Raw genomic sequence first — 11,740 nt, forward strand, 5'->3', positions numbered from 1 at the left:
CAGGATTTTTATGAAAGAGCATGACAGATGTGTGAACCTCTTATCAAATTTTGGGTAAAAAGTTATGTTCCCAAATATATGTGTTTTTCTGGCCCATAGATTTCATCACAGCAGTAGAGTCACTGATAAATCAAGAGACTAAAAAAAAACTGTTAGGTGATCACAGGCACAGTGTAGTGTGAAAGTCTGAATTTTCATGTCTCTATGGTGCTAAGGTATTTAATTAGAGAATTTGAAACAAAGAATAATCAATGTCACATTTTGAAGAGGTGACATCATACAATGCCTTGTTAAATAGAAACCCATTGCATGTTTTGTTTAAAACCATTCATCTAACAGTTCATTTCATTGCAGGCCATCTGCAGTTGCCACCATGTGAAAGATGGGAGAGGCATGCAGATTTAACAATTGACTAGAAAAAGTTCATATGTTCTCCTAGTGTCATGTCAACAAATAAAAGACTGTAGTTTATTCTATTTTCATAAAATAACAATTCTCAGCGGTATCAATACATTTCCCATGCCACTAATTAAATCTTGAATATCCATGCATGCATTAAAAAGCCTTCTGTTGCTATGGTGGAACCTAATACCATAAATGTGTCCAGCTTCTCTTTAGGGAGAAGAATAGTACACTAAAATTAAATCAAAGCTGTTGCTTATCAATAATAACAACCAGGAAGAGAGAGAAGGAAGATTGCCATGGAAATAGTAATTTTTCCCAATGAAATATTAATGTTTCATGGGCCTGGGGCCTGGAGAGACTAATACTCAAGCAGAATGAATGTCTTTAGACCCGAGGCACCCACTGCATGTACAAGTGCCACTGTTTGTTTGGGTGATGAGACAACAGAATTCCAGAAGGACAGGAGCAGAGCTGAGGGAAATTAAGCAGGATTGCCCATGGAGGAGGCCAGCATACAGAACAGCAAGTGCTGCCCTCAGTAGATAAGCACAGCGGAAAATAACCGCTTTCATGGCAGGCAGGCCTGGTTAGAAGTGAAGCACTTACTGACCCTTTACAGTAGAATCACAGAAATTAAGAACAGCTACAGATGAAAGTTTCTGAGTCTTGGTACTATCAACACTTTTGAGTTGGATAATTCTTTTTTGTTGGGGCTGCAAATTCTCTGGCAGTGGCAGCAGCAGAGGTGTGATGGGAACGTCACCTTCCCCAGATTGCCAGGTCGCCTCCTGCCCCTGAGGGCTCCCAGACTGTGAGAGGGGGCAGGTCAGACTGAGGGACCCCCTCATGCACCAGGCCTCTAGTGTTAAAATAAAATGACATAGTTGCAACTGATATATGACTATTGTTACTTAAATTGCAATCCTTTGAAATGTTGCTACACTGAGAGGTAATAGTCAACATTTTGTTGACTATCATTTTATAGATCTCCCTATGCAGCACATACACATAGACAGTTTTACATGAACGAAGTCATATGCCTGATGTTTCATAATGAACACCTATCATCTCTAGTCTTTTTTCCTACTTGCATTTTCTTTTTAATCACCCTCATCCCTAAGATAGGCAGCCTTGAAAGTTTATGTATTTCCTTCCAAAGAATTTTTCATTGTAGGAATATATATATATATATATATATATATATATATATATATATATATAATTCTATATATATATCAAGTGGCCAATTATTGTGCATTCAGAGATCATAATAATTTGGCCATTCAGTGTGTGTGTGTGTGTGTGTGTGTGTGTGTGTATATTCCTACAATGAATATACACGCACACACACACACTGAATGGCCAAATTATTATGATCTCTGAATGCACAATAATCTGGCCACTTGATATATATATATATATATATATATATATATATATATATATATATATATATATATATAATTATATACATATATATAAAATTATATACATATATATATTCCTACAATGAAAAATTATATATATATTCCTACAATATATATATATTCCTACAATGAAAAATTCCTACAATGAATATACACACACACACACACACACACACACACACACACTGAATGGCCAAATTATTATGATCTCTGAATGCACAATAATCTGGCCACTTGATATATATATAGAATTATATACATATATATCTATCAGTATATATATATATATATATATATATAATTAGTAAAGTAATGTGTAAAGTAAAATAATAATTATGTATAATTATTATTATATCCAACACATAGAACATGACCAAGTATTTAGAATAGCACCTGAAACATTATAGATGCTCAATAATTACTTGTTGAATGAATTGCTGATTTGTTTGATAAAAATGGAATAAATATATATGTATATATAATTACTATATAATTTTTAATGTAATTACAATTATGTATATAATTATCCCATCTTTCTGTATCTGGCTTTCATCACTCAATGCCTCTAGGTAATCTCTCCATATATATTTAATTCTTATGAGTGGTTGCATAATATCTCATAATCATGAAGGTAACATCAATTTACTTAACTGTATCTCTAATTGATAGTCAAGATGTTTTTATTTTTTGCCATTATAAATAATAGCTAATATCTACTGAGTGTGTTCCATATGTAAATCACTTTTTTTTTAGCAATTTACATAATTAAATCACTGAGTTAAAGTTATTCTCTCCATTGTAGGAAACTAAATAGGGGTGGGTAAAAATTTGCCCAAGCTTACATAGCCAGTAGGCACTAAACTATCAGTGTGGCTCCAAAGTAACCTTCAGTGAACTACTTCTTTTTTGTTGTTGTTGTTAATCCTCAACCCAGGATATTTTTCCATCGATAGAGAGAGAGAGAGAGAGAGAGAGAGAGAGAGAGAGAGAGAGAGAGAGAGAGGCATCAATGTGAAAGAGACACCTTGATTAGCTGCCCCCCACATGAGCCCCCATCAGAGCTGAGGATTGAGCCTGAAACTGAGGTATATGCCCTGGACCAGATTTGAACCTGGCACCCTTCAGTCTGTGGCTGATGCTCTATCCCCTGAACCAAACTGGCTAGGGCCTGAACTACTTCTATACAAGACAATAATCAACACAATTGTATATACTTCCTAATGGGATGGTGCTTTCTTTCTAGCTGACAGTTTCCCAGCAACGAAATTATTATGGAAGGATATGTATATTTTTACATTGATAGATTGCTTTGTAAAAAGACAGTAACAGTTTACATTTCTACCAGAATGTCTAAGGCTGCTCTTTCCTCCAGCAGATTATCATTAAACAATATTTTTATTATTTAATTTTTGCCAACCTGGTGGGTGAAAAGTGGTATTGTTATATCTATATGTTTTTCTGACAGTGTAATATGTTTATCAACCATTTGGACTTGCTCTTTATTGGTCAGGGTTTTCCAGAGAAACAATAGAGAGAGATTATATTCACATGATTATGGGGGCCTGGGAAGTCCCAATCTTCAGGGGGGGGCGAGCAGGCTGGAGACCCAGAGAACTATGTTGTTGCAGCTAAAGTCCAAAAGCTATAAGGCTAAAAACCGAGCCCTCCTTGTACCAGAGTTACTAATGGTCAGACTGCCTGGATTTGAAGTCCAACTCACTACTAGGTTTTTTTTGGAACACTGAAGGAATTGCTTCTCACTTTATAACTTTCATCTGCTATTTGTTCAATTATATATAATTTTTAGCAAATTGTAAGAACATTGGGATGAAATCACTGCCTATAAGACACAGGATAAAAGCAAAAATATTAACGTAATCATGTCTTTAAATCTTCTGTCCCTAAGTAACAATTTGTTTTCTACGCCTACCTCATAATCTTTTATAGACGATAAAATCCACAAGGATGGATTTCAGATCATTGTTTTCCCATTCCACTAATGAGAGGAATTCAACCTGTCAAAGACTTCTATTTGTGCTGCAGGAAATATTTTAAATAGCAAGCAATAAGATCAATCATCAAAAAAACGTGTTATCTTTAGTGAGTCTAAGAACTTTGAGATTCCTAGAAGTGTAAAGATTTGTAGTAGTGATGAACTTCACATCTTGAAGTCAGCTCATATGCAGTGTAGGGGTAGCGGGGAGTCATTTTGGGAAATCTTAGGTGAAATGAAATAATCCAGAAGTGCTGCTTAGTTACTGTCCTGTTGACTTAGAGAAATATCAATACCCTAGGAAAATCACCGTCAGAAACAGGACTTTGAAAACTTACCTTCCATAAAAAGTATCAATCTTGTTCTGTTTTAACTTTTGTTTCTCAAATATAATGCATATAACATACCTTGAACAAAGTAATTTCATAATAAATGGGAGTTATTACTGTCACTTCCTGCCATTGAGAACCAAATATTCTCATATTACCCTGTTTCCCAGAAAATAAAACAGTGTCTTATATTAATTTTTGCTCCCAAAGATGCGCTAGGTCTTATTTTCAGGGGATGTCTTATTTTTCCATGAAGAAGAATATGGTACACATTTATTGTTAAATGAAAATAAAGGAAATTTATTACCTGTATATGGTACGGTAGTATGGTAGTTGTCAACACAAACCAGACAAACTGTGAATCCTACAGTATCAAGAATTCACTCATTTATTCAATGACAATCATGTCATCATCTTCTGGAACATCATCATAACAATCCAATTCCTGAATTTCCTGGTGAATTTCTTGTGACTCAATTTCTTTCAGAATCAGTGGACCAAATCTCTCATGTTTAGCAATAGCATTGAGACAGAGCCAGGGGGAAGTGGGGGGGCTTATTTTCGGGGAGAAACCTGTAAGTAGGTCTTATTTTCGGAGGATCTTTTTATTTTCGGGGAAACACGGTAGTACCTTCTCCTCGCCAACCACATATTTGACTGTCGTAAATATTTAGCACAGGAGTGGCATCAGTGACAGTTACTTGGCGCTCTGTGGCCAAGACCTGGAGCTCTTCCTCCGGGGTGCGACTCTGAGGCACGGGGCGGAAAAGTACAGACGAAGCCCATCTCCAATTTACAACGCTAAACTACCATTCCCAGCATGCAGGCAAAACCCCTGGTTTCAGTGCATCCTGAAAAGGATGTCCCTGACTCTCCATTGGCAGCAGGAGAAGCGCCGCAGTTTACACAGACCCGCGGCTTTTCGGTAGGCGCGCACAGAGACTGCGCAGATCTCCTTGTCTGGGTTCTGCGGAACTCCTCTTGGTACGGGGACTTTAGCCGGAAGAATTTAAGGACTGTTCCACTTCCGGCAACACCGGAAGCGGTCCGAAGATGGCGATCTCCGAAGTGAACGAGCCAGCGCTAGCGGCTGGGAAAAGTGAATTTCGTAACCAGAAGCAGAAGCAGGAGAACCGGGGTGAGGTGGTGTGAGCACCAGAGCCTGGGTTTGGAGATTTAGTTGCGATCGTGTAGCGCCGTCTCGAGTCTGTTCTCTGGAATTGAGTATAAGAGCTGCTTTTTAGGGGTATTGGCCGAATATGGTGCCGGTCAGGTGTTCCTAACTAATCGCTTTTTGCTAAAGGTCCCCACAGTGAAGGTGCTGCGGGATTCGTCTTTTGTAAAATGATTAAGAGATTGCGGAGGGCGCACCTTAGACCCGCGGCGATGGCTGCAGGTCATTGGCAAAACGAGGGATGCCGTGGGAGTAGGCGATGGTTCTGTAGTTGACTTAAGAGCTGATAATAGCCGAAACCGGTTTGGCTCAGTGGTAGAGCGTCGGTCTGCGGACTGAAGGGTCCCAGGTTCGATTCCGGTCAAGGGCATGTATGTTGGTTGCGGGCACGTTCCCGGTGGGGGGTGTGCAGGAGGCAGCTGATCGATGTTTCTCTCTCATGGACGTTTCTAGCTCTCTCTCTCTCTCTCTCTCTCTCTCTCTCTCTCTCTCTCTATATATATATATATATATATATATATATATATATATATATATATATTTTAATTATTATTATTATTATTATTATTTTAAGAAGAGCTGATAATAAAGGACACAGACATATTGAAGAGGAGATTCAGATTCAGTAGGTCTGGGGTGGAGGCCAAAAATTGCATTTCTAACACTTGCAGTTTATGATCATGCTGCAGGCCTTTGAGTAGTACTTGATATTGAGTTATAGCTATTGGATTTAAGAGGTTCCTAAAATCCAGGAGTTTCAATAAATAGTATGAAAGATAATTTATGGCCCTTCAGAAGCATTTTGTTTTAATGAAAGAGTCCTTTATGTTCCCTTAGTCACTAATCTTTTTAGACTGAATGTCTTCTATAAAATGGGAAAAATGATAGTGGTTCTTCCTACCTTTCATAGTTGTCATGAAATAAGGTTCATGAAAGCTTTACAGGAAACCTAAAACCCTATACCTGTGATTATTAGCTGTAAGTGTACACCAGAGTATCCGCTTTTTAAAAAAAGAAATATTTTTAAAATTACTGTCAGAGAGGAAAGGAGGGGGGGGGCGGGCATCAATGATGAGAAAGAATCATTGATCGGCTGCCTCCTGCACGCCCCACACAGGGATCAAACCTGAAACCGGGCGTGTGCCCTGATCAGAATCAAACTGGGACCTCCTGGTTCATGGGTTGATGCTCAACCACGGAGTCAAGCCAGCCAGGCCAGAGAATCAGCTTTTAAAAGTTTTATGCACATGCACCAACATGCAAACATAGTAAATACACACACACGTACTCAGGCTTCATTTCAGTAAAATTTGAAAGGTTGTTTATATTTAGAATAGCCTCGTAAACAAAATGGTATTTGAGTCTTCATCTCTAACACAGTGTAGTGCAGTGGAAGTTACTTGAGTACCTACCATCTGTCAGGTGTGTACTAATTGGTGTGGATCCAAGTTGGGTCCTTGCCCTTAAGGAACTTTGCTTTACAAAGCCACGGGAATGCAGTTTTAATAGTGTTTTGGTAATGATAGAGGCCTGTTCTCTGACTGCTGAGTAATCTAGAAAGCATAGGAAAGGGAAATGCAGAGGGAGTATTGGCAGCTTGTAAATGTATGCGGATAAATGTTCAAAAGTAGGTTAAAATCTGATGTGTAATTTTTTCTGTAGATGAATCAGAGCTCCTCACTGTACCTGATGGTTGGGAGGAACCAGCTTTTCCCAGAGGACAAACCCAGAGGACTCTTGGAGGGAAGCAGTTTTGCAACTCTGTTCTCAAATATGGAGATTGGCAAAAGTAGGCTCACATTGTCTCTATCTACGGAAAAACATATGCAGGTTATGATTATTACAATAGCTTTGTTAACTCAAAAGAATGTCACAATGCAAGTGTAAACTTACCCCTTTATAAAGAGGCTTACTTGAAAGAATGCTGGCCGTTGGTACAGAAAGCCTTGAATGAACATGTATGCATATTTTATATATTTCTTTGAGATTTTGCTCTGCTGATACCCTTACTTTAAGTATTTTATGCTGGTAGGTTTTTTTTTTTAAGTATATTTTTATTGATTTCAGAGAGGAAGGGAGAGGGAGATTGATAGGAACATCAATGATGAGAGAGAGTCATTGATCAGTTGCCTCCTGCACCGTGAGCATGTGCCCTGACTGGAATTGAACCACAACTTCTTGGTTCATAGGGTGATGCTCAACCATGGAGCCACACCTGCTGGGCCCTCTCTCTCTCTCTTTTTGGTAAACTCATAGAGATCTAGCCTGACGTTGAATAGTTTATCACTCACTATATTGAAATATTCTTCAGAATATGTTCACATGTCAAAAAATAGCATTTTTTATTTGCTTTATTGAAACCTGGTTCTTTGTACTGAGAGTTGATGCATAATTTTCCAATTATTGCTTCTTTTTGAACTTATGATAATTTGTTTTTTACTTTGTTTGTAGTTAGCTAACAGAAACCAGCTTGAAAAAAAGTTGGAAAGGGAAGTCTATTCTCACCCTAAGGATAAGATGGTGGATTTGAAATAGGTCCAGGATAGGGCCATATAGCTTTGCATTTTTACATTAGATGTTAAGTATGGCCTCATATGGATTGATATATATATATGTGTGTGTGTGTGTGTGTGTGTGTGTGTATTTAGAGATAATATTTATTACTTTAAGTACAAAATATTCTAAAATCAAGTAAGTATAATGGTTTCAATTACCTGACTTTCTATATTCTTGAATGAAGATAATCAAGCATTCTTTTTATTAATTATCCAGCTTCTTCAAGGAGTGAGTTGATAGAACTTTAAAGATTAATTCCTAGTAATTACTAGGAAGATTAGGATAGGTTATATAAGTATCTAAAACTGAATTTATTTTTAGACAGCTGCTTATTTGCTCTTTCCTTTCTGTAGCATGTTAATGCAACCCTGGACCTGATCGAGGGCAGCATGATCAAAGAAGAATTTTGATCCATACATCATCATTAGGGCCAGAGACCTAATAAAACTATTAGCAAGGAGTGTTTCATTTGAACAGGTAAATTTACAGTTACAGAGATTTTGCTTTCTTTGTGTCATTAGAGATGATAGATGTAGCATTGTCTCTATCCATCCCTTTCCTTCCTCCATAGAGTTTTCATTATTCTGCTTAGATATCAGTGTGAGCTTTGAAAAAGAAAAAAGTATTTGCAGAGACTATCGGTCAAATATTTTCTTAGTTTTTTCAAAGGCCAGTACGAATTCTTCAGGAAGGGGTTGCATGCGACATCATTAAAATAAGTTATTTAGTAAGAAATTAAAAAAAGATTTGAAAAAAAGAGGATGATGGCTTATTGGTCTTAAAAGATCTACATTGAAGGTACTTGTTATCAGTAGAAAACTTGAGTATCTTCTTTGTCATTAGTTTTTCAACTGAATTTCAACTTATTGTTCTTTTGATATAGGCATTGGAACTGTTACATTATGGTTCAGGGAAACACGGTATCAGCCATTGGACCTATTAGTGGCTTAAAAGAGGTGAGAACAACTTACTATGTTGAGTTAATTTTCAGCAGAGAACAAGTTAAGTTACTTGGCTATTGTTTTTTATGATTGTATTGTTTTAGAATGTGCTTTGTTTGATTTCCCATTAATAAATGCTTTGTACTTCATGGAATTTGAGGGAGCCATTGCTCCTGGACCCTAATATATTATGGCCAACCTTTTACAATTACAGACATCCATTTTTCAGTTTAGAAGGTCTGCATACCATCACTCCTTCCACTACACATTTTATTTTATTTATTTATTTATTTATTTATTTATTTATTAAAATATATTTTTATTGATTTTGTACAGTGAGGAAGGGAGAGAGACAGAGAGTTAGAAACATCGATGAGAGCGTCATCGATCAGCTGCCTCTTGCACACCCCCTACTGGGGATATGCCCGCAACCAAGGTACATGCCCTTGACCGGAATCGAACCTGGGACCTTTCAGTCCCCAAGCCAACGCTCTATCCATTGAGCCAAACCGGTTTCGGCTCCACTACACATTTTAGTTACATGTGCTCAAATATTAGGGAATGAACAGATGTTGTTATTTGCAGGAATGTATACAGCCAGTTGAGGTCAAACTCAAATTTTCTTTTGTTTGAATTTATTATGTTTTCATGAACATTTATTTTTAACTTGTTATGAGGAAATCTGCTGAGCAGATACTGTTCTAATTGGCTTCTTTTGATGCTGTTGTTTGGATCTGGCTGTGAGGTCTTGCTTCTTCCTCTCGAGGGTCTTTCATAGAACTCTCTTGGACCTCATTCTTAGAAATGATCTGCTTTTTTCTCATGGAGCAATAATAACTTAAATATATTGAATACTTTGTAATTCTATAAAGTATAAATATGTTATTCAGTTCTTACAACAGGCCCTTGAGGTATCTTCATTTCCACATTGCAAATGAGAAAGCTGGAAGAGGAAAATTAAGTGTCTTTCCCGTATAAAGTGGCAGTTCCATTATTCGAGTCCACGTATTTTTAAAAATATATTTTATTGATTTTTTTTTTACAGAGAGGAAGGGAGAGGGAGAGAGAGTTAGAAACATTGATGAAAGAGAAACATCTATCAGCTGTCTCCTGCACACCCCCTACTGGAGATGTGCCCACAACCAAGGTACATGCCCTTGACCGGAATCGAACCCAGGACCCTTCAGTCCCCAAGCCGACGCTCTATCCATTGAGACAAACCGGTCTCGGCAATCAAACCTGGGATCCTTCAGTCCACAGGCTGACGCTCTATGCACTGAGCCAAACTGGTTAGGGCAAGCCTACATATTCTGACTCTGAATCCTGCTCTCTTTTCCCTAAATTGCAGTTGCAGAGTGTTACACTTGTTCTATATGTCACATTTTCTCAGTACAATTGAATAACATCATTGTACTCAAGGTTGACAATTATGAAAGATCTAGCAGCCACTGACTGCTGAGGGGGCCACGGATCAGGCCTGCAGAGAGGCCAGGAGAGAGAAGCAGGGTCTGATCTGCAGCCCCGGTGTCAGTCAGTGCTGGGTCAGATTATTGTTTTTATTACCAAAATCTTGTTAAAAATTCTACTGGTCATTCATTAAACTAATACTGGGAAAACTTTTAAGTTTTTATGGGGTATTAAATGAAGTATATTTTGACCTATCATTTCCTGATTAGTTAATTAAATTAATGAAGCTGGAAGGACTACATGTAATATTCTTCATGAAATATAATTTTGCCTTGGCAAGGTAGCTCAGTTTTTAGAGCATCATCCTGATAACACCAAAGTTGTGGGTTCAAATCCCAGTCAGGTTACATGCATAAAAGAATCAACCAATGAATCATAAATAAGTGGAACACCAAATAGATGTCGTCCCCCCCCCCCCCATCAATAAATAAACATTTTAAAAAATGTAATTTTTAATTATTTTATCGTGCAAGATGGAAACTGGCATATTAATGAGTATTCTAAAGTACCAAAATATAGAAAAGAATATAAGTAAAAATAATACGATTTCAAGTGTGATTTAAGGGGGGAAAATGTAGTTGAATCCAGTTAAATCCAGTAATTGGTTCAGATAGCTAGACTATAATGCCATTTTTATGTATGTATTCACTAATGTATTTTTAAAGTATTTTTTTTATTATTATTATTTTCTCCTAAAGACATTTCTAACTTTCCTTTATGCTGATGGCAGGTGCTTTATATTTTATAACATCACCTTCCAATTATAATAGTATTCTGATTGTACTAAATATATATTTTTTATGTTTTATTTGGTAAAATCTAAAGAATTACATACATTGTGTTTTTTATTTGTCTAGCTTCTATTGAAACTAAAATTGACATGGCTGCCATCAAGGAAAAGATTAAGAAAGCAAAGATAAGAAACTGGAAGATCTCACAGCTGAAGAAGTTAAGCTTAAGATGGAAGCAGATGAAAAGAAAAAGAAGAAGAAAAAAAAAAAGCAATACATACACACAGACACACACTCATAACCTGAACTAGAACCTAATATGCTATCTCTTTTTGTAAAGGGCTTTTAGATACTAGGGCATTAGTTGCCTTATGTGTAAGAAGTAATACTCTGATTATTTTTTTCTGAATGTGTTTTTCTTTTTAAGAGTATTTATATGTATGGCTATTCTTTATAAATATAAATTATTGTATTCTCTATGTATTTTTTGAATAATGTTATACTGGAGAGTGGTATAATGTCTTTGTGTACATTGCACCGAATCTGTTCCAGGCAGGCTTTGTCTAGCATGATTTTGGAAGTAATTCTTTTTTTTAATCCTCACCTGAGTATATTTTTCCATTGATTTTTAGGGAGAGTGAAAGAGAGGGAAAGACAGAGAGAAACATTGATATCCTGGGGATTGAGCTTAAAACCCCAGGCATGGACTGACCAGAA

General features: G+C 36.9%; 1 protein-coding gene across 4 annotated transcripts; it reads left to right on the top strand.

The window, feature by feature from the left end:
• Window positions 1-4,514: 4,514 nt before the first annotated feature.
• Window positions 4,515-11,409, top strand: KRR1 (KRR1 small subunit processome component homolog). Of its 4 annotated transcripts, none has more exons than XR_014794356.1 (4): window positions 4,515-5,292; window positions 6,991-7,158; window positions 8,768-8,840; window positions 11,150-11,409. XR_014794356.1 is itself a non-coding variant. In XM_084876323.1 (4 exons), the coding sequence occupies exons 1-4, from the start codon at window positions 5,208-5,210 to the stop codon at window positions 11,210-11,212; spliced, it is 348 nt and encodes a 115-aa protein (XP_084732449.1). In that variant the 5' UTR covers window positions 4,595-5,207; the 3' UTR covers window positions 11,213-11,409. The 4 variants fall into 4 exon arrangements, 1 of the variants encoding a protein (XP_084732449.1); XM_084876323.1 differs by having other exon boundaries at window positions 4,595-5,292; window positions 6,991-7,117; XR_014794357.1 differs by lacking the exon at window positions 8,768-8,840 and having other exon boundaries at window positions 4,608-5,292; window positions 6,991-7,117.
• Window positions 11,410-11,740: the final 331 nt, after the last annotated feature.

The sequence above is a fragment of the Pipistrellus hanaki genome, assembly GCF_964339955.1.
Source record: "Pipistrellus hanaki genome assembly, chromosome: 3".
Classification (NCBI taxonomy): domain Eukaryota; kingdom Metazoa; phylum Chordata; class Mammalia; order Chiroptera; family Vespertilionidae; genus Pipistrellus; species Pipistrellus hanaki.